Raw genomic sequence first — 24,231 nt, forward strand, 5'->3', positions numbered from 1 at the left:
GGTTCACGCCTGTAATCCCAGCACTTTGGGAGGCCGAGGCAGGTGGATCCCTTGTGGTCAGGAGTTCAGAACCAGCCTGGCCAACATGGTGAAACTCTGTCTCTACTAAAAATACAAAAAAACTAGCCAGGCATGGTGGCGGTTGCCTGTAATCCCAGTTACTCAGGAGGCTGAGACCGGAGAATGACTTGAACCCGGGAGGTGGAGGTTGCAGTGATCCGAAATTGCGCCACTGCACTGCATCCTGGGCGACAGAGTGAGACTCTGTCTCAAAAAAAAAAAAAAAAAAAAAATTAAATTAATAAATAGGTAGATGTATAGATATTCACTTTCAACTGAAGTCTTTAGAGGAGCAAGATTTTTTTTAAGGCAGATTATTCTAATATTCCCTTCTTTTCTTCATATTCTTTATAATTTTTGTATGCCTGTATGGCATACAAGACCAAAAAAAACATATGATCAAAATGACCCCATTTACTTTTACTATCACCATAGCTCTTCCTAAAGTCCTCATTGAGTTCCAGGTTTTGGTTAATATTTTCAGGGACAAGTCAGTGTCTCACTATTTCTCCTTTTGAACCTAGCGATCCTGTCCTCTTGAACCCTGGAAGTTCTCTTGACCAGTCAGAGAACTGCGTTCCCCACCCCTTCCCCTTCGGAAACTTCACACTGTGGAGGAAAGGAACGAAAAGCAGCAACTAGGGGGCTGGTGAGGAAGGATGTCTCGGCAGTGTTTACTAGGCCTCCAACACTAGAGCCCATCCCCCAGCTCCGAAAAGCTTCCTGGAAATGTCCTTGTTATCACTTCCCCTCTCGGGCTGGGGGCTGGGAGCGGGCGGTCCCCTCCGCCCCCGGCTGTTCCGCCGAGGCTCGCTGGGTCGCAGGCGCCGCCGCGCAGCACTGCTCAGACCGAGGCGCACAAGCTCGCAGCTCCGCGGCGCCCAGCGCTCCGGTCCCCGCCGCGACGCGCCACCGTCCCCGCCCGCGCCTCCGCGCGCTTCGAAATGAGGGTCCTGGGTGGGCGCTGCGGGGCGCTGCTGGCGTATCTCCTCCTAGTGCTTCCCGTCTCAGAGGCAAACTGTGAGTAATCAATAGTGTCTCTTCTCCCTTCCCTAGCATTGTCGACTGAACTACGTGCCCTGGTTAGTAGGATTTTCTTCTCTAGAACTGCAGCCTCCTAGAAAGTTTCCAGTAAGTACCGACAGACACCCAGCGCATGAAACAGCCGTGGATAGAGCAAACAGTGTAATGGTGGGGCAGGATCACTATCTGCACAGTTGCGAGAATGTATTGCCTACAGTACAGATGTAAGAACCTAGTTGACACTAAGTATCAATGGAGGGATGAGAACACCTGCCCGTTTCCCTTCAAAGCTGAAGTTCCCAGTCAGGATGAGCAGATTCTAGTATATGAGTAGGGAAGAAAAGGTAACACACTGTGTTTTCCCTTTGTCCAGGCGCCTGCCCCCAACCTGCACCGGTCTCCTGAAACCTACCTCCCTTTTGCAATTTCTGGACTTTGAGCTTGGTTTGCTTGTCTCATATTAACGACCTGTTTTAGGATGACTGAGGGTTTGTATAGCAGTAGGTATATGTCACTTTCTAACCCTGAAATCAAAAGGACTGTTAAATACTGTATTCTATTTCTCAGATCGTTTGTACTGAGGATTTTTTAACACTATGTGCCACTGATCTGAGGTGGTGGCATGAATTCTTTATCTTTGTGTTTCAGGTTCTTTACGTCCTTATGCCCGGGTTCAAGACAGGATATTAAGTTTTCTCTGAAAAATATATAAGGAATAGCAAGGCAATTAGTACCTTTTAGTGGTCAGTTAATTTGTTTTCTAAAGTTGTAAGCGTGTTTGTTGAATAAAAATGCCTTTTTATTTGTTTGAGAGGGACTGCTCTGCTGCCCAGGCTGGAGGGCAGTGACTCCATCTCCACTCACTGCAACCTCCGCCTCCGGGTTCAAGTGATACTCATGCCTCAGCCTGCAGAGCAGCTGGGATTACAGGTGCCTGCCTGAACATCCAGCTAATTTTTTTTTTTTTTTTTTTGTATTTTTACTAGAGACGGGGTTTCACCATGTTGGCCAGGCTGGTCTCAAACTCCTGACCTCAGGTGATCCACCCGCCTCGGCCTCCCAAAATCCTGGGATTACAGGCATGAGCCACCACGCCTGGCCAAAAATGCCTTCTTGTTTTATGTTTTATTTTTAGGGATTGGAACGGGAGTGAGAACTCTAAATTACAAATAACTTTTAGGAGCCTAGAGCCCCAAAGTAAACTTTTCGAAGATGGAAATTTCTAGAGAATTATATATCAATTTGCTAACATTCCACTAGTTTCTATTAGTCATCAGGATGAATGCAGTACTTTAAAAATCTAACTTGGGACTAAAACATTATTTTTTGAACTTACACTAAAGAGCTACAACTGCAAAACTTCAGCATTCAAACCCCTATCATTAAGCCAATTTGTAACTCCAGGTGCTTATTACCTATATAGTTCATTAGGACAATTAAATATTTGCTTCCTAGCTAGTGTTTTGGAGAGGAGAAAGGCAAAGTAGCTTGCCACACTTAACTCCTTGTCATCATAGAAATTTGCTAGGCCTTTTCTTTTTGTAGAGATTGTTACATTTTGACTGAATCTAGGCAGAGGTAAAAATTATATGGGTTTGTGTGTGTGTATTATATAGAAACATATGGAGAATTACACTTGTTATATATATAAACACTGATAGAGCAGACAAATTAATTCTTCAAGTATATCACATAAAGAATAATTGGCCCCATAATGCCTTCAGTTAAAAAGTTTTTGATTGCGGCCGGGCGCGGTGGCTCACGCCTGTAATCCCAGCACTTTGGGAGGCCGAGGCGGGCGGATCACAAGGTCAGGAGATCGAGACCACGGTGAAACCCCGTCTCTACTAAAAATACAAAAAATTAGCCGGGCGCGGTGGCGAGCGCCTGTAGTCCCAGCTACTCAGGAGGCTGAGGCAGGAGAATGGCGTGAACCCGGGAGGCGGAGCTTGCAGTGAGCCGAGATCGCGCCACTGCACTCCAGCCTGGGCGACAGAGCGAGACTCCATCTCAAAAAAAAAAAAAGTTTTTGATTGCTTAATTGGATTAAAAGTCATCTGTGGTTTACTAAAGAGGAAATTTAGATATAGATGTGATGTTTTTAATCCATATGATTTAATTTTACTTTATTTTTACTTATTTACTTGTTTTTTGAGACGGTCTGGCTCTGTCACTAAGTCTGGAGTGCAGTGGCATGATCACAGCTCACTGCAACCTCCCCCTCCCGGGCTCATGGGATCCTCCCAGCTCAGCCTCCTGAGTAGCTGGAACAACAGGCATCTGGCACCATGCCCAGCTAATTTGTGTGTGTGTCTGTGTGTATTTTTTTTTTTTTTTTTTGGTAGAGTTGGTGTTTTGCCATGTTGCCTAGCCTGGTCTTGAACTCCTGAGTTCAAGCGGCCTGCCTACTTTGGCTGGCCAAAGTGCTGAGATTACAGGTGAGAGTCACCGCACCCAGCCTCTAAATGATTTTAAATTTGAGATATAATTAGAGTTATAAATATTTTATTTGTAATTCATTGTGTAGTCCCTTACTTAGAATTATTTATTTATTTATTTAGAGATGGAGTCTCACCCTGTTGCCCAGGCTGGAGTGCAGGAGTGCAGTGGTATGATCCCAGCTCACTGCAACCTCCACGTCCTGGGTAGCTGGTATTACAGGCATCCTCCCACCTCAGCCTCCCAAGTAGCTGGTATTATAGGCATGTACCACCACACCCAGCGAATTTTTGTATTTTTTGTAGAGACAGGGTTTCACCATGTTGGCCAAGCTGGTCTTGAACTCCTGACCTCCAGTGATGGTCTTGAACTCCTGACCTCCAGTGATGATCTTGAACTCCTGACCTCCAGTGATCCTGCTGCCTTGGCCTCCCAAAGTGCTGGGATTACAGGTGTGAGCCACCACACCCAGCCTATAATTCATTGTTTAGGCCATAGAAAGCTATGGACCATTAAAAAAAATATTTTTGTGATTAAAAAAAGTCTCGCTATCTTGCCCAGACTGGAGTGCAGTGACTATTCACAGGTACTACAGCTTTGAACTCCTGACCTCAAGCAATCCTCCAATCAGCCTCCTGAGTATCTGGGACTATAGGTATGCACCACCATGGCTGGCTTATAGTTGTGATTTAAAGAAAAACATTTACAAATCATAGTTTTATTTTAGGAATAGTTATTAGAAATAATCTAATTCAACTTATTTGTTTAAAAATAAAAAAAGAAATTGTTCAGAGACATTAACTAATTTTCCAGATTACATATAATATATATACATACATATATGTATCAGAGAGAGGGATGAGAATCTCTCTATTTAACATATATACTGTCACCCAGTCATGGGTGCTCACGCCTGTAATCCCAGCACTTTGGGAGACTGAGGAGGAAGGATCGCATGAAGCCAGAGGTTCAAGACCAGCCTGAGCAACATAGTGAGACCCTGTCTCTACAAAAGACATTAAAAAAAAAAAAATTAGCCGGATGTGTTGGTACACACTTGTAGGCCCAGCTCCTCAGGGGTCTAAGGTGGGAGGGTCACTTCAGCCCAGGAGGTTGAGGTTGCAGTGAGCATGATTATGCCACTGCGCTCCAGCCTGGGTGATAGAGTGAGATCCTGTCTCCAAAAATAATGAAAATAAAATAGATACTGTCTACATATTTTAATCATTTCCCACTTAAGGCATGTGGTGAGGGGAAATAGGAGAAAGAGGATGTCCCTTTGGCCTTATCTAGACTGCCACCCTGGGTGAGTGCAGGCTACTCTAGACACTACTGACTCATATTTTCCCCCTCTTTTGTACCCTTTTCTTTCCTTCTCTAACTATTCCGTTTACTATGTACGAAGCCTTGTCTTTTCTTAAATTATCTTCACTAAAAAGTCCAAAATGTTGCGCTGATGGAGAGATTTTATCAAGGTTAGATTATAGTTGGAGTTTGTGCTGGAAGAGTTAGAAACAATTTCTAATGTACAGCAATACAACATCAAACCCTATGCCATATTCTCCTACTATTAATTCGATGCTAAGAAACAATAGGCCTTTTCTGTTCACCAAGTTTATATCTTTGCAGCTTGAGGGATCTATATACATACTTAAACCTTCAAAATATTATGCCTGATAATACAGTATTCTTTGCCTATAAGCAACAGTAATGAACTCTTGCTAACTAAAGGAAAGAAAAAAGGAAAAGGAAAAAGAGTGGAAGGAAGGAAGGAGCAGTTGAATAATTTATTGGAAGGCTACTGAATGGCTAGCTGAACAACTAGGCCTACAGAAGCCAGGAATGTGAACATTTAGGTGATCTATACAGTGGGAACTCATGTGACAGTACTTTAGGAGCTGCCAATCAGATGACTCAATTCTGTCTTCCAGTCCTGTGTGTCTCTGTGAACAGTTCAAATTCCTAGGAGACCCTGATCATTTTGGCTTAGCCTGGCACTGGAGTCCTGTGATTGACAGCTCACTAGAATTGCATAGAGTGATGGAAGAACAGTTCCCACAAAAGAATGGATGCTGGGAAGGACACAGAAATAAGAAAAGTCTACATATTCTAATTATTGGCTGTCTAACATATACACTTGCCCTTCTTTCCATACACACCATTTGAAAATATTTATCTAATATAATGCAAATGACTACTGCACAGAGAAAGAACCCTTCCCTCGATTGGTTCCAGGCACCACATCCAGAGAGGAAGGCTTGAGGCTCCCATTTCCTAGGTATCATCAAGTGATGACCATGATTCCTGTATTTCTGTGCTAAGATTTATGGGTAAAATGATACATTATAGTGTACCAATACATCTTATATGCAAAAAAAAAAAAAAAAGAGAAAAAGAAAAAGAAATAAAGAAAACAAAAGCAAAAAAACCCAAAAATGTAGGCAAGGGAATGCAGGTAATGGATTTAGGGCTTGCCTGTCTCCCGTTGGTTGCAAGTATGAGCTGGTATTTATGACTGTTTCCCTATCCATTTCGTAGCTCTCTTGCCCTCAGGATGCAAGGGCCTCGTGTTTGTGTTTGCTCAATAAGATGAACCATAGCATAATCAGGAAGAATCTGAGCCCTTATTGTCCCTACCTGTGGATGGTCCATCCATTGTTTCTTTTCCTATATCACCTGTGGACAGTAGTCATCCTGGAGGGGTTTCACACCTAACCCTGATTAGTGTCTGGCAACAACACTATTTTGCCTGGATTATTGTCTTTCTTTTAACATAATCCTCTTATTATTGTTTTTGTTTGTTTGTTTGTTTGTTTGGGTTTTTTGGGTTTTTTTTTTTTTTCCCCAGCAGGTAAAGAGCTTCAAATGGCAACACAACAGTCTTAGCTTGTAATTCAGTGGAAAATATGTTAGGTTCCCTAGTGAATGTATTCCTTGGAGACCATTCTTGGTTTCCAAATTTGTAGGTGAGCAGAATGCAGTTGTGAGGACAGAATGTAAAAAATTTGAGATTAGGTAACTGTATTAGTCCCCTAGGACTGCCATAATAAAATACCACAAAGTGGGTGGTTTAAACAACAGAAAGTTATGGTCTCAGGATTTTGAAGTCTAGAAGTCCAAAATCAAGGTATCAGGAAGGTTGGTTTTTTCTGAGGGCTGTGAGAGGAGAATATGTTTCATGCTTTCTGCTAGCTCCTGGTAACCTCAGATGTTCCTTGGCTCTTGGGTGGCATTATTCCTGTGTCTTCACATCGTTTTCCCTCTGTACATGTCTGTCTCTGTGCCCACATTTCCCCTTTTTATAAGGGCACAAGCCTCACTGGATTAAGGCCTACCCTAATGACTTCATCTTAATTTGATCATCTGCAAAGACCCTATTTCACAATGAAGTCATATTTACAGGTACGAGGGGATTAGGACTTCAGCATCTTTTGGGGTCAGCCCATAACAGTCATTAAACATCATATCATGACAAGTACTTCTTTCCTTTTTCTTTTTATTCCTGATCTGTGTATTTCGGCTTTAGTAAAATAGCGCTGTATTTTATTTTATTTTAAGCCAGTCAAATTTGCCAGTTGGGGGTTACTGATACTAATATTAAGAAGCTCTGATAACTCAGTACTATTGGACCGACCTACAATCTTTTTTTTTTTTTTTTTTTTTTTGAGACAGGGCCTCATTCTGTTGCATGGGTTGGACGAGTGCAGTAGTGCAATCATGTCACACTGTAGCCTTGACCTCCCGGGTTCAAGTGATCCTCCCACCTCAGCCGCCCAAATAGCTGGGACTATAGATGCATGCCATTACCAGCTAATGTTCTTTTTGATTTTTTTTTTTTTTTTGAGACGGAGTCTCGCTCTGTCGCCCAGGCTGGAGTGCAGTGGCCGGATCTCAGCTCACTGCAAGCTCCAAGCTCCGCCTTCCGGGTTTACGCCATTCTCCTGCCTCAGCCTCCCGAGTAGCTGGGACTACAGGCGCCCGCCACCTCGCCCGGCTAGGTTTTTGTATTTTTTTTTTTTTTAGTAGAGACAGGGTTTCACCGGGTTAGCCAGGATGGTCTCGATCTCCTGACCTCGTGATCCGCCCGTCTCGGCCTCCCAAAGTGCTGGGATTATAGGCTTGAGTCACTGCGCCTGGCCCTTTTTGATTTTTAATAGAGATGAGATATTGCTATGTTTCCCAGGCTGATCTTGAACTCCTGGACTCAAGGGATTCTCTGGCCTCAGCTTTCCAAAGTGCTGGGATTACAGGCGTGAGCCACTATGCCCAGATAGCACTATATTTTAATGATTGCTGGTACAGAGAACATACCACATTTTTAAAAACCGTATTTTGAAAGATAGTGTTGTCTTACAACAACAAAGATAGTTGTAGTGTTGTCTTACAACAACAAAGATAGTTGTGTCTTACAGTGAGTGAGCCCTCAATAATTGGTCAGTTCATCATTCCGTAAGGTTAGCTCCTTCCAGATATTAGGATATACAGGAAGGCCAAGGAAAACTAAAATCATTCCACTGATTTGTTTTCTTAATTGTGGTGTTAATTCCTTAGATGTAGTGTCGTGTGGCTTAGCATAAAGCATTGAATAAGTCTACCAATAGTTGTGCTGACAGAAAAATAAAATCCCAGAAAGTGTGTCTACCTATGCTGCTCCTCCATGATGGAAGAGCCCTTCTTAATCAACAGTCCACCAGATATCTGATTGAACTTTGTAATACGTTCAACTTTCAGCACCTCAAGGAATAGCAATCCTGCAGACAAACTTGGTGTTTTTACTTTGATAGCGAGAGTCTGGGTGGGCCCTAGTGAAGGAAAGTTCATTTGGCAGATCCAGTGTGGCCAATGTGTAGCCTCCATCCTTGCCACTGTGACTGCCTTTTTAAATAAACATTGGATAAACATTAGACTGAGGGCATCCCGAAGGCCATATGTGGCCTATAAACTTCTGTGTTTGGCCCTCATACATATCAAAAATTGGAACACTTCATGTCAACATCTGGTTTTATGGCTTCTCTTGAAAAACAAAGGAATATCTGACAACACTGGCCCACATCCCAACATGGTAAGATTCAGCTCAAGCTGATTGTGAGCTGCCTTCTTCTCTTTTTTTTGTTGAAACAGAGTCTCGCTCTATCACCCTACCTCAACCTCCCGAGTGGCTGGGACTACAGGCTGTGCTACCACGCCCAACTAATTTTTGCATTTTTAGTAGAGATGGGGTTCCACCATGTTGGCCAGGCTGGTCTTGAACTCCTGACATTGTGATCCACCTGCCTTGGCCTCCCCAAATGCTGTGATTACAGGTGTGGTGAGCTGCCTTCTTTAGATAGAATGTGACCTCTTCAGTTTACCACAATGCTGAGCATCTCCCATTGTCTTTAATCAAATTATCTTCCTTCCAAATTATGCTGCCTACTGGACAGTTAGAGTTTTTAGTCTGTGATCCTTGCACCAGATAGACTTGAGAGGAAACATAACTGACGGTCATTAAGTAGGTCATTCTGACCTAATTATTATTAAGAACTTCTCTGGTGTGGGGCTGTCTTGTGAATGTTCATCTGGAACACAAACATTCTCATCTCTGGGACAATTCTTGCTTGAACTTCATCCCTAAGCCTGTGATCTACCTCTTTACAAGTCACTGAACCTCTGGAAAGACCATTTGCAACCATCTCAGGCAATTTCTCATTGTAGGCAAGGTGAACAATGAGAAATTCCACTTATATGTCTGCCCATAGTGAGGGTTTTGCTTCTCCAGTGCCTCTCAGGACCGCCCCTGAGAGAGGTTAGTTTGTTAGTTTTTGGCTGTAGCTTTATAGGAGGTCTACATCTGGCTCATGTTGGTATACCACAGAGAAGCATCTGTTGATATGGTTAGGATGTTTTGTCCCCTCCATATCTCATGTTGAAAAGTGACCTCTGGCCAGGCACAGTGGCTCATGCCTGTAATCCCAGCACTTTAGCACTTTGGGAGGCCGAGGTGGGTGGATCACTTCAGGCCGGCAGTTTGGGATCAGCCTGGTCAACATGATGAAACCCTGTCTTTACTAAGAACACAAAAATTAACTGGACATGGTGGTGTACACCTGTAATTCCAGCTACTCAGGAGGCTGAGGCAGAAGAATCGCTGGGACCTGGGAGGTGTAGGCTGCAGTGAGTTGAGATCATGCCACTGCACTCCAGCCTTGGTGACGGAACAAGACTCTATGAAAAACAATAAATAAAAAAGAAAAGAAAGAAAAGAAAAGTATCGGGGGAACCTGCCCCCAATATTTCAATGTAGGTTCTTTCTATTTTCTGTAAGTGTCAGCCAGCTGAGAAATAAAGAGAAAGAGTATAAAGAGAGGAATTTTACAGCTGGGCCACCAGGGGTGACATCACCTATCAGTAGAACCGTGATGCCCACCTGACCCTCAAAACCAGCAGGTTTTGTTAAGGATTTCAAAAGGGGAGTGGGTGTAAGAACAGGGAGTAGGTCACAAAGATCACATGCTCCAAAGGGCAAAAAGGAGAACAAAGATCACAAGACAAAGGGCAAAAGCAAAGATCACAAGGCAAAGGGCAAAAGCAGAATTACTGATAAGGGTCTATGTTCAGCAGTGCCCATATTGCCTTGAAAACATCTTAAACAACAGAAAACAGGGTTTGAGAGCAGAGAAGCAGTCTGACCTCAAATTTACCAGGGCGGAGTTTTTTCCCCACCCTAGTAAGCCTGAGGGTACCACAGGAGACCAGGGCGTATCTCAGTCCTTATCTCAACTGCATAGGACAGACATTCCCAGAGCGGCCATTTATAGACCTCCCCCCAGGAATGAATTCCTTTCCCAGGGTCTTAATATTAATATTCCTTGCTAGGAAAAGAATTTAATATCTCTCCTACTTGCACATCCGTTTATAGGCTCTCTGCAAGAAGAAAAATATGGCTCTTTTTGCCCAGCCCCACAGGCAGTCAGACCTTATGGTTGTCTTCCCTTGTTCCCTAAAATCACTGTTATTCTGCTCTTTTTCAAGGTGCACTGATTTCATATTGTTCAAACACACATGTTTTACAATCAATTTGTACAGTTAACACAATTATCTTAGTGGCCCTGAGGTGATGTACATCCTCAGCTTACGAAGATAACAGGAATAAGAGATTAAAATAAGACAGACATAAGAAATTATAAAATTATTAATTTGGGAACTGATAAATGTCCATATTAACATGAAATCTTCACAATTTATGTTCCTCTGCCGTGGCTCCAGCAGGTCCCTCCATTTGGAGTCCCTGACTTCCCGCAACAGAAAAGAAAGAAAAGGAAAGGGAAGGAAAGGGGAGGGGAGGGGAGGGGAGAGGAGAGGAGAGGAGGGGCGGGGAGGGGCTTCCATAGTAAGAGGTGGTGCCTGGTGGGAGGTGTTTGGGTCATGAGGGTGGATCCCTTATGAATGACTTAGCACCAGCACCTTGGTGATGAGTGACTTCTCACATGAGATTCATAGAGGTTCACATCAGATCTGGTTGTTTAAAAGTCTGGGACCTCCCCTTCTCTCTCTTGCTCCCATTCTGGCCATGTGATCCACCAGTTCCCCTTTTGTCTTCTACCATGATTGGAAGCTTCCTGAGGCCGTCACCAGGAGTAGATGCTGGTACCATGCTTCTTGTACAGCCTGCAGAGCCATGATCCTATTAAACTCCTTTTCTTTATAAATTATCCACCCTCAAGTATTCCTTTGTAGTGAGGCAGACAGATTAACACATTTGTAAGCCAGAGATTTTCACCAGTTGGTCGTAGATCTCTTCTTATGAGACCAATGAGGGGGTTTGAGGGTGAGGAGGAAATCGAGAGTGACCAACCCCTGTAGGCAACTAAGTTATGCCTTCAGTCTCATCCTATTTATACCACTTTAGCATGGTTTATGCTATCACAACTACATAGCTCAATGGAAAAGATAGCATCCAGCTTATGATGAGCTGTTCAAATCTCATGGTCACCAGGTGTCCTATGGTCAGATTTTCAGATTCCACTTAAGTCCCAAAAAACAAACAAACAAACAACAACAACGACAACAAAAAACCCAAGATGAGTTTATCAAAAGAAAGAAATTACTTGTCGAAGAAAACAAATTACTTGAAGGAAATGAGACTTGCTCGCAAATCATGGGGATCTCTACGAAATTTCTCTTCTAAAACTTGCTGCAGCTTCTGAAGAGGACCCTGCTCTGTTATAGAAAATTTGAGCACAATTGGATCTGATGGATCATTGGCTAGGCCAAGTGACAGAGCACTTGAATTGAACTTTGAACTAGCTGGAGAGCATTCTCTTATTATGGTTCCCATCTGCATTTGGCAGCCTTTCAACTCCTGTGGTAAATAGATCATGGTAGAAAACCTTAAAATGGAATATGTCTCAAAAATAAGACATTTACCAAAATTTATTCTTCTACCTTAGTGATGGACACTCAGGTACATAACAACTTCTCTCACTTCTACAGCTACGTTCCAACATGACCAACCTCTTGCTGAAAATAGTCCACTGCTCTCAGTCTTGGGGAAGGAATGAAAGCCTTGGGTTTGAATCTGATTGGGCCTATAGTTAGATGGTTTTAGGACAAAATTCTGCTTATCAGCTGACTTGCATAAACCTCAGTTACAACCAGCATATGTTAATCAGCATACCTTAGGTCTTAGACATTTTACTTCCTCAAAGGCCACTATCTAATAATCACTAAAGGTTTTTGGGATATTTCTCGTCAGTGTAGTTATTCAGGTAAGATACCTTGTTTTAGTTTGGAGAAACTGGGAGAAAAGCTTATAGTATGAAACTGTAACAGAAGGATACTTCTTCAAGGGTGTCTCTCCTCTCCTTCACTCAAGAGATTCTGGATCAGTCAGGTAACTCAAAATGAGTGATTAAGGAGAGGCGGTGATTTATTTGTATTGTGATTGAAGTACAGCCTCTATTTGCTAATATAGGGAGTTTGTGCATGAAACAGTGAAGAAATCGGTGGGTTGTCTATTCGTCTTAATCTCATGAGACCTCTGCTTGTTAATCCTTTCTCCAAGATGTGATCACTACATACACCCCAGTTTTTGTTCAAGTGAGTAACAGCTGTTACCTAAGCTCAGCCACCCCTGTTTCTTCCCATTCCACTTGAAATCTGGGGTCTCACTTCCATTGTTGTCCCTCCCACCAGCATGTTTGATCTAGGGAGAACTGCCAGTAAAATGCTTATTAAAAATTCCAGTGGGTTCTCCAATAGTCTGTTTTTCACAGGATCAGTGAAAATATAGTCTTCTTTTCTATACTGGGGGAAATGGGGGATGATTGAGGAGAGAGAATAGGTAGGGGTGACATAAAAAATTCAAGCCAGAATTTCTGTCTCCTAGTCTTTGTGAATTCTTTCTGTTACATTATGCCAAGGAATGTCTGGCTTTTCAATGTTATTTAGTGTGTGCCAAGATTGGTCTAGGATGGCATTAGCCAACCAAGCCAACTGTTAGAACTGAAGCTGGCAGCCCTAGCTAGCAAATGGAATGAAAGCAGCAATATTACCACATTCAGCCTGATTGAAAATTATGCTATCTCTTTGTGTATTCATTTTCTATTGCTTTGTAACACATTACCACAAATTTAACAGCTTAGGAAAACACAATTTATTACCTCACAGTTGCATTGGTCAGAAGTCCAGGCACAAATCCAGTTAAGTTGCTTAGAATCTTGCAAGGCTAAAATCAGTGGGTCGGTCATGGTTGAGATCTCATTTGAAGCTTGAAGTCCACTTCCAGACTCCCTGATTGTTGGGAGAATTCACTTCCTTGCAAGTATAGGATTGAGGCCCTAAGCTCCTGAGGCCTCTCTCTCGCCATTGCCATCATGTGGCCCTCACCATAACATGGCAATTTGCATCTATAAAATCAATTTTAAAAGCATCAGCTGCTGCTTTTTGTCTCCTATGTCTGTTTCTGAAATCTGAATTTGGCATACAAAGCTCAAAATCTAGGGGATTCCAGCCTTATCTCTTCCTACAAGTGACCTTTCCCTGCTTCTTCTCTCAAAATGGACCATTCTCTGTCCGCTCTCCCCTATGGCCTTTTCACATGCTGGTCCTTCTGTTTGAAAGACAATTCCTCTTTGTCATCCTCCCAATCATCCCAGGTGATCTATCCAAAGACTACTCGAGTTTTAACATACTTTATGATTTTGTTTCCCTTTTTCAGAATCATGAATTAAACTATGATAAAGCTTTGTAGGATCTTAATTTTTCCATTTATAGTAAAGGGTAATTTAGAAAAGTTTTTTTTTTTTTTTTTCTCAATAACTAGTCTCTAAAATTTTAAAAACCATCTTTGCTTTTTTTTTTTTACTCTTTTGTTTTATTGGTTATTTTATTCAAGGAATAAACCTGAAAAACTCTATTTTATCTATGTGTTTTTGCTTTGATTATAACCCTCTGATTTTTACTATTAACAAAGAAACAAATTAGCACATTATTGAATAATGTCTGTTACAGGTATTAGTTTAAATGTTTCATGCCCTTATATTGGTTAAGATAAGATAGTCTATGAAGTGATAGCACATTCATCCTCAAATCTCCAAATTGATTTTCAAATTTCTAAATCTTGATGACTTGGCAAAATAAGAGTTTATTTCTTAATCATATAAAGTTCAGTGTGGTTTGCATAAATCTCTTCCATCTGGAATACATGGCATCCAATGTTCCTGAAAAAAAAAAAAGGAGCAATGGAGGTGGTGTACTTGTTTTTAACTGCCTTAGCTTAAAAGTGACACATGCACTTCTACTTATAGTTCAAATAGTTACAACTCAATGAAGCACATGGAATATGAAGCTTGAGTTTTAGAAAGTGAAGTCCTAAAAACATGGTCTATAACTCTGCTACTCCAATGTGGTCCATGGAACATCAGCATCAGCTTTACCCAGGGACTTACTGAAAATGAAATATATCTGGCCCTACCCTAGATGCACTCATCCAGAATATGCATTTTAACAAGACTTTCAGATAATTTCTATCCACATTTAAAGTTTGAGACAGTCTAGTTTTTAAGGAGATTGAGAAGATAGAGAAATGAACAAATTTTTGCAGAATATCCAGAGGTGGTAATTAGGGCAAGAGAAGAGGAAATGTCAGAGAAGGGAGAAAGAAAGCTGAGCACCATGGCAAGAGAATGCAGCTTGTGGAGAAGTTCTCCAGTGAGAAATTAGTAGATGTGAGGTGGAAAAAGACTTTTAGGAATGGGCATTTCTTTTTTCTTTCTTTCATTATTTTAAAATTCCTTTTTTTGGATTGTTGTTATTTTGAGAAAGAGTCTCGCTCTGTCCCCTAGGCTGGAGTGCAGTGCCATGATCACAGCTCATTGCAGCCTCAACCTCCCAGGCTCGAGCAATCCTCCTGCCTCAGCTCCTGAATAGCTGTGACTACAGGCATGAGCCACCATGCCCAGATAATTTTGGTCATGCCGCCTAGGCTGGTCTTGAACTCCTGAGCTCAACGGATCCTTCTACCTCAGACTCCCAAAGTGCTGAGATTACAGATGTGAGACACTGCACCCAGCTAGATGTGGCATTTCTAAGTTTCAACTTTAAATTACAAAAGTTGCTTAAATATAAACAACTGAACCCCTAATTCCTCTGCCTCCAATGTTTTTTCAAAAAGTGTCGGTTTTCACATCTAAATTGATTAAGTACTCTATTAGTCTGTTTTCATGCTGCTAATAAAGACATACCCAAGACTGCGCAATTTACAAAAGAAAGAGGTATAATTGGACTTACAGTTCCACATGGCTGGGGAAGCCTCACAATCACAGTGGAAAGCAAGGAGGAGCAAGTCCCGTCTTATATGAACGGCAGCAGGCAAAGAGAGAATGAGGAAGACACAAAAGCAGAAACCCCTGATAAAACCATCAGATTTCATGAGACTTACTGACCACCACGAGAACAGTATGGGAGAAACTGCCCCCGTGATTCAATTTTCTCCCACCAATTGCCTCCCACGTCATGTGGCAATTATAGGAGTTCAATTAAAGATGAGATTTGGGTGGGGACGCAGAGTCAAACCGTATCAAGTACAAAGAAAAGAGGCTCATAAGATGCAAGTGAGGAAGAGGTTAGTGAAAGCTAATCTATAAAACCAACAGTGACTATCCACAAGAATGAAGGAATGCAGAGGTCTTGACAGATGTTAGAATTTTATCAAATGTTGGATTGGGTTTCATATCATTATTCGGTGAATCAAAAAGGGCAGGATGATGTTTGACATTAGCAAGACCTAAATTATCTTTACATTGTTAAGCTTTGATTGAGATTAACATTGCATTAATTTAAAAGAAAACAACCTTTGTGATGAAAAAGAAGTCTTGACCCTTGTTCTATTAGATGATACAAATTCTTTTTACCTAAATATTCCTGTTTTATTAGGTTTTATTTTACATATATCTTACAAAAACATGTAAGTAAAAATAATAATAATTTAGGGGGGTTGGGTGATAATTCAATATTTTTATTTTTTTTTTTGTTATGATTTTTTGAGATGGAGTGTCACTCTGTCACCCAGGCTGGAGTACAGTGGCACGATCTTGGCTCACTGCAACCTCCGCTTCCCGGGTTCAAGTGATTCTCCTGCCTCAGCCTCCTCAGTAGCTGGGACTACAGGGCGCACCACTGCGCCCAGCTGATTTCTGTATTTTTTTAGAAACGGGGTTTCACCATGTTGTCGGGCTGGTTTCAAACTCCTGACCTCAGGTGATCCACCCACCTCACCCTCAGGCAGAACTGTGAGTCAATTAAGCCTCTTTTTAACATAAGTTGCCCAGACTCAGGTATTTCTTGATAGCAATGTGAGAACGGGATTTGAGCATCCTTGGATTTTTATATCTGCTGGGGTTTTGGAGCCAATCGCCCAAGAATACTAAAGGACAACCATGTTTATAGGGTACACTGTAGTGTTTTGATATTTTTATACATTGTGAAACGATCTAATTGTGCAAATTAGCATATCCATCACTTCAAATATTTATCATTTCTTTGTGTTGAGAACATATTAAGTCCTCTTTTAGTTGTTTTGAAACATACAATCCATTATTAACCTTGGAATTTGGGTCTTTGTGTCTCATTGGATATATTTCCCTGGATATGCTAATTTGCTTACAGCCAGTGATTCCCTAATATTTTAAAACTATTCAAGAAATCCCTGTTTAATGCAATCTAATTTGAAAATATAGATATGCAATAAAAAATGCATCTGTAGTACCACTGACCAGAGACCAATGTAACATTTTGTTCTATATTCTTCAAAGCTTTTGTCCGCAGATACACATTCTTAGAAATGAAAATACATGGAACTGTGCTCTATACAATTTTTGTAACTTGATGTTTCATATCATAAAACTATGATGATTTTTTTATATCAGTAAGTTGAAATCTATATCACCCTTTGAAATAGATATATAATTTTCCTTTATGTGTGCTTATTATAATATATTTAACCAAAACTATATTTTGGACTTTTAGATTATCTCCAATGTTTTGCTTATATCAATTATATTGTAATGAACACATTCATATGTATTTCTTTATACATACATTCATATATATTTCTTTATACATACATTCATGTATATTTCTTTATATATACATGTTTATTTCTTAATTTTCTAGAAATAGAGTTGTTAGCTGAAAGTCCATGTACTGTGCCTATTTTGAAAGTTTAGGATACATATTGTTACATTTCCTCCTGGGAATCTGCTTTTAAAAGTAGATTTTAAGGGTGTCTTATTCCTCTCATCTTTGCCAAAGTTGGACATTAACTTCATTTTAAATCTTTGTTAATGCAAACATAGTAAAATCTTTTTTAGGGAGGTAGAGGGAGTGGATGGAGTGGATGTATTAGTTTGATGTGAGACTTGCCCAAAATGCTTTAAAAAACTTGGCAAATACTGGAATCTCTGGATCATAAAGTGAGGGTAAGAAGATCATGAAATTCAGTCATAAATGTTAATGTACCCTTGTGTGTATCCACTGTCTTGTGAGGCTTGAAAGAATTCTAATAACATTTGTGTGTGTGTGTGTGTGTCTGTGTGTGTGTGTGTAGGGGGGGAGGGAGAGAGAGAGAGAGACAGAGAAACAGAGCGAGAAAGAGAGAGAGAGAGAGAAAGAGAAAGAGAGAGACAGGGTATCAGTCTGTTGCCAAGGCTAGAATGCAGTGGCATGATCTTAGCTTACTGCAGCCTCAGCCTCCCAGGCTTAGGCAATCCTCCTACCTCAGCCTCTTGAGTAGCTGGGACTGCAGGCATGAGCCATCATACCCAGATAAACACTTATGTTTCTTTCAACTTCTTAAATGTCCTTATTAGTCTTTTTTTCTTTCTTTCTTTTATGAAATGCCTAATTATGTTTTTAGGGTTTTTTTTTTCTAGTAGAACTTTTGTTTTCTTATGGATTTGTAAATTTTCTATATATATTAAAAGCATTAAATTTCTTTCATAGAAGTGGCGTGGTTTTTCCTACTTTGCACATTGATTTTTACTAGTACAGATTGTGTTTTTGGATGCAGACATTTTTGCTATTTATGAGCCACATCTGTTTTTGTATTTTTCTTTTCAATTTTGACTTTAGTGTGGTATAAAGGAATGTCTCTCCCACCTCAATAACATATAAATATAGTAAAACCCTGCCAAATGTGATAAGTGGGGTACAAAATCTCAATTTTGTAAAAAGGACAGACATGAACCCATTTAGCTAACCTAACCGGCCAGGTTTCGGGTCTGGCTGCAATATGTGAAGGTCCTCGTTGTGGTGTGGCACTGCCTAGTGGTGTTGTCTGCTTCGCTTAAATGTTGATGAGAATGATTCGTGGTCCTGGCACTGACTGAGACTTTAAGGACAGCAGTGATGTATTCTAGGAATCTCCTGCTTAGTGAGTGCCTCTTTCTCCAGAGCAATTTAGAGACACTGGTCCATGAGAATCCTGGAGCCTGATAAACACATATTCCATGGATCTGTTATTCTGTTACTGTGCCATGCTTGCAATGTTTTTATTTCTCTGGCACATTTTTGATATCCGAAAAATGTAACTAACAGCCAGATTCTTGCTACTAGATACTTGCATAAAATCAGGAGCTTGAAAGAAATGAATAAATGTATAGAACTAATAACCTCAGAGGAAATAGAGGTAATTGAAGTCACACAAGATATCTTTCAAAAACTTGTAACTAATATACTAAATAAAATAAATGTGAGAGGATGTGGCACCCATAAAACAAAAATAGGCTGCCATGGAAAACAAAAATTAGAGAACTAAAATATGATCTTTAGACTTAAAAGTTATTTTCATTTATATTCTGTTTCTAAACATTATTCTTTGTTTATCATTCTAAATGGTCTTTATAAACAGCTTTTAAAATTCTTCAACAACAATTCATGATTTTGAGTGAAATTACATCAGCATTACAGATTAATTTGGGCATTACATCCTGAAAGTACTGGACTTCCCTATTCAGGATCGTGAGACATAAGACTTTTTTATACCTTCCAGTAACATCTTATGTTTTTTTGCTATATCATTCTTGCCCATGACTTACTTATTCCTTTGTATTGAATAATTCTTATTCAATTATATCTCCCCACCACACACTGTGTAGGTTTTCTGATTTTTGGTGGTGTATAGGAAACTTATTGATTTTTTTTTTTTTTTTTAATCTCAGTCTAGTCCAGGCGCAGTGGCTCACGCCTGTAATTCCAGCACTTTGGGAGGCCGAGGCAGGTGCATCACCTGAGGTCAGGAGTTTGAGACCAGCCTGGCCAACATGGTGAAACCCCGTCTCTACTAAAAATACAAAAAAATTAGCTCGGCGTGGTGGCAGGTGCCTGTAATCCCAGCTACTCTGGAGACTGAGGCAGGAGAACCTGGGAGGCGGAGTTTGCAGTGAGCCACGATAGCGCCACTGCACTCCAGCCTGAGTGACAGAGACTCCACCTTAAAAAAATAAAAAAATAAATAAATAAATAAATAAATAAATAAAATAGAAAAAATCTCAGTCTAGATGTTTTTTAATGCTCTTGTTAGTGCTAATGAATTTTCAGAGGGTTCTATTGGATTTCACTGGTAGATAATCATTCACCTGCATATGCTAATTTGTCTTTGCCTATACAATATTTATTTTATTTTGTTAAAATATGCATAACATAAAATTTATCATTAAAACCATTTTTAAGGCCGGGCGCGGTGGCTCAAGCCTGTAATCCCAGCACTTTGGGAGGCCGAGACGGGCGGATCACTAGGTCGGGAGATCGAGACCATTCTGGCTAACACGGTGAAACCCCGTCTCTACTAAAAAACACAAAAAATAGCCGGGCGAGGTGGCGGCGCCTGTAGTCCCAGCTACTTGGGAGGCTGAGGCAGGAGAATGGCGGGAACCCGGGAGGCGGAGCTTGCAGTGAGCTGAGATCCGGCCACTGCACTCCAGCCTGTGCAACAGAGCCAGACTCCGTCTCAAAAACAAACAAACAAACAAACAAAACAAAAAAACCATTTTTAAGTGTACAGATCAGTGGCGTTAAGTACATTCACCTCGTTGTGCAGCCATGACTGCCAACTATCTACCATACTTTACATCTTGCCAAACTGAAATTTTATAACCTTTAAAATATACCTCCCTTTCCCCCTATTCCTGCATCCCCAGACAACCACCATTCTATTTTCTGTCTCTATGAATTTGACTACTCCACGTACCTCATGTATATGAAATCATACCATACTTATCTTTTGTTGTCTAGCTTATTCCTTTTTGCATAATATTTTCAAGTCTCATTCATTTTATAACATGTGTCCTATAGGATATTGTTACTTTGCTTCTTTTCATCAATTATTATTTAACTAAAATTTGGAACAGTGATAAATGATAATAATGATTTCATGTGTCTTTGTCTTGATCTCGAATTTAATGAGTATATCAATAGTGTTTAATTGGCTAATGTTTTTGTAGTTGGTCTCTGGTATGTACTCTTTGTCATGTTAAAAAAGATTCTTACACTTTGTAGATTCCTAAGACTTTTACTTTTATTATTAATTTTTCTTTTTTTTTTTGAAAAAAAAAGAAAAGTCTGGAGTACAGTGGCATGATCTTGGCTCACTGCTACCACCACCTCCCAGGTTCAAGCCATTCTCCTGCCTTAGTGTCCTGAGTAGCTGGGACTACAGGCACACACCACCATGCCCAGCTGATTTTTGTATGGGGTTTCACCATGTTGGCCAACCTGGTCTCGATTTCCTGACCTCAGATGGTCTGCCCGTCTTGGCCTCCCAAAGTGCTGGGATTATAGGCATAAGCCACTACCCCTGCCCAAGTTTTATTATTAATTTTTCTTATATCAGAAATGTTTTCTGTTTTTTTTTTTTTTCAATTGATTTTAGGCAGTTAATTTGATGTAGTACTCATTCTGTAACACATAATCATTCGTACATTTCTAGAATAACATCTACTTGGTCAGGTTGTGGGATTTTGGGGATCCATTATATTAAAGTAGCCAATAATTTACTTAGAATTTGGCCATTATACTCCTGTCAGATCAGTTTATGTATTTTCTTTTCTGTACTATCTTTATCAGGTTTTGGTTGGTGTAACTATTTTAACTAAAAGAAATGTGAACATTATAGAAGTTCTACCTGAAGCTATATAGGATACTAAATAGCTAGGCTTTAATTAGAATCAGAACATTATTAATTTCAAATAGGGTTCTCTTTCCATGTTTTGCTTTTCTTTTTTTTTTCTTTTAGTAACTTTACTGTTGACCTGCCCCAGTTGTGAAAGGTAATTAATTTTATTCATCCTCTTTTCTCCACGCCATCTGAGTTTGACAGTAACATTATTTTTTTCCTCTGTAGGATTTTAGGATATTGTCTCTATTTATGAAGTTCTAAAATTTTCCTAAAAAGTCTTAACTATAGATTTTCCCCCCATTTGCCTTGATCAAAAAATGAATACATTTTGAAGCCTTATGTCTTTTAATGGATTAGGGATTTTAAAATATTTTTAAAATACTATTTTAAATTATTTCCTTCCCTCCGTTTTATTATTATTATTATACTTTAGGTTCTAGGGTACATGTATACAATGTGCAGTTTTTTTACATATGTATACATGTGCTATGTTGGTGTGCTGCACCCATTAGCTCGTCATTTACATTAAATATATCTCCTAATGCTATCCCTCCCCCTTCACCCCACCCCACGACAGGCCCTGGTGTGTGATGTTCCCCACTCTGTGTCCAAGTGTTCTCATTGTTCAATTCCCACCTATGAGTGAGAACATGCAGTGTTTGGTTTTCTGTCCTTGTGATAGTTTGCTGAGAATGATGGTTTCCAGCTTCATCCATGTCCCTACAAAGGACATGAACTCATCCTTTTTTATGGCTGCATAGTATTCCATGGTGTATGTGTGCCACATTTTCTTAATCCAGTCTATCATTGATGGACATTTGGTTTGGTTCCAAGTCTTTGCTATTGTGAATAGTGCCACAGTAAACATACGTGTGCATGTGTCTTTATAGCAGCATGATTTGTAATCCTTTCGGTATATATGCAGTAATGGGATAGCTGGGTCAAATGGTATTTCTAGTTCTAGATCCTTGAGAAATCGCCACACTGTCTTCACAGTGGTTAAACTAGTTTACAGTCCCACCAACAGTGTAAAAGCATTCTTATTTCTCCACATCCTCTCCATCACCTGTTGTTTCCTGACTTTTTAATGATCACCATTCTAACTGGTGTAAGATGGTATCTCATTGTGGTTTTGATTTGCATTTCTCTGATGGCCAGTGACGATGAGAATTTTTTCATGTGTCTGTTGGCTGCATAAATGTCTTCTTTTGAGAAGTGTCTGTTCATGTCCTTTGCCCACTTTTCGATGGGGTTGTTTGATTTTTTTCTTGTAAATTTGTTTAAGTTCTTTGTGGATTCTGGATATTAGCCCTTTGTCAGATAGGTAGATTATAAAAATTTTCTCCTATTCTGTGGGTTGCCTGTTCACTCTGATGGTGGTTTCTTTTGCTGCGCAGAAGCTCTTTAGTTTAATTAGATCCCATTTGTCAATTTCGGCTTTTGTTGCCATTGCTTTTGCTGTTTTAGTCATGAAGTCCTTGCTCATGCCTATGGCCTGAATGCTATTGCCTAGGTTTTGTTCTAGGGTTTTTATGGTTTTAGGTCTAATATTTAAGTCTTTAATCCATCTTGAATCAATTTTTGTATAAGGCGTAAGGAAGGGATCCAGTTTCAGCTTTCTACATATGGCTAGCCAGTTTTCCCAGCACCATTTATTAAATAGGGAATCCTTTCCCCGTTTCTTGTTTTTGTCAAGTTTGTCAAAGATCAAATGGTTGTAGATGTGTGGTATTACATCTCTTCTGTTCCATTGGTTTATATCTCTGTTTTGGTACCAGTAACAAGCTGTTTTGGTTACTGTAGCCTTGTAGTATAATTTGAAGTCAGGTAGCGTGATGCTTCCAGCTTTGTTCTTTTTGCTTAGGATTGTCTTTGCTATATGGGCTCTGTTCTGGTTCCATAAGAACTTTAAGTAGTTTTTTCCAATTCTTTGAAGAAAGTCATTGGTAGCTTGATGGGGATGGCATTGAATCTATGAATTACCTTGGGCAGTATGGCCATTTTCACAATATTGATTCTTGCTATCCATGAGCATGGAATATTCTTCCATTTGTTTGTGTCCTCTTTTACTTTGTTGAGCAGGGGTTTGTAGTTCTCCTTGAAGAGGTTCTTCACATCCCTTGTAAGTTGGATTCCTAGGTATTTTATTCTCTTTGAAGCAATTGCGAAAGGGAGTTCACTCATGATTTGGCTCTCTGTTTGTCTGTTATTGGTGTATAGGAAAGCTTGTGATTTTTGCACATTGATTTTGTATCCTGAGACTTCGCTGAAGTTGCTTATCAGCTTAAGGAGATTTTGGGCTGAGATGACAGGGTTTTCTAAATATACGGTCATGTAATCTGCAAACAGGTACAATTTGACTTCCTCTTTTCCTAACTGAGTACCCTTTATTTCTTTCTCTTGGCTGATTGCCCTGGCCAGAACTTCCAACACTATGTAGAATAGAGGTGGTGAGAGAGGGCATCCTTGTTTTGTGCCGGGTTTCAAAGGGAATGCTTCCAGTTTTTGCCCATTCAGTATGATATTGGCTCTCAGTTTGTCATAAATAGCTCTTATTATTTTGAGATAGGTCCCATCAATGCCTCGATTACTGAGATTTTTAGCATGAAGGGCCTGTTGAATTTTGTCGAAGATCTTCTCTGCATCTATTGAGATAATCATGTGATTTTTGTCTTTGGTTCTGTTTATGTGATGGAATATGTTTATTGATTTGCATATGTTGAACCGGCCTTGAATCCCAGGGATGAAGCCAACTTGATCGTGGTGGATAAGCTTTTTGATGTGCTGCTGGATTCAGTTTGCCAGTATTTTATTGAGGATATTGAGGATTTTTGCATCGATGTTCATCAGGGATATTGGTCTAAAATTCTCTTTTTTGTTTGTGTCTCTGCCAGACTTTGGTATCAGGAAGATGCTGGCCTCATAAACTGAATTATGGGGGATTGCCTCTTTTTCTATTGATTGCAATGAAGGAATGGTACCAGCTCTTCTTTGTACCTCTGGTAGAATTCGGCTGTGAATCCATCTGGTCCTGGACTTTTTTTGGTTGGTAGGCT

The 24,231-nt window shown here is 40.2% G+C and overlaps 1 protein-coding gene across 1 annotated transcript in view; it reads left to right on the top strand.

The window, feature by feature from the left end:
* Nucleotides 1-856: 856 nt before the first annotated feature.
* The window catches only part of LOC105477418 (protein S), a 100,114-nt gene continuing 76,739 nt past the window's right edge, over nt 857-24,231 (top strand). Inside the window, exon 1 of the mRNA XM_071092553.1 lies at nt 857-1,080. Coding sequence (XP_070948654.1) covers nt 1,005-1,080 — 76 coding nt within the window. The 5' untranslated portion in view covers nt 857-1,004. The remainder of the gene's footprint in view (nt 1,081-24,231) is intronic.

Source organism: Macaca nemestrina, chromosome 2 (assembly GCF_043159975.1).
Source record: "Macaca nemestrina isolate mMacNem1 chromosome 2, mMacNem.hap1, whole genome shotgun sequence".
Classification (NCBI taxonomy): Eukaryota; Metazoa; Chordata; class Mammalia; order Primates; family Cercopithecidae; genus Macaca; species Macaca nemestrina.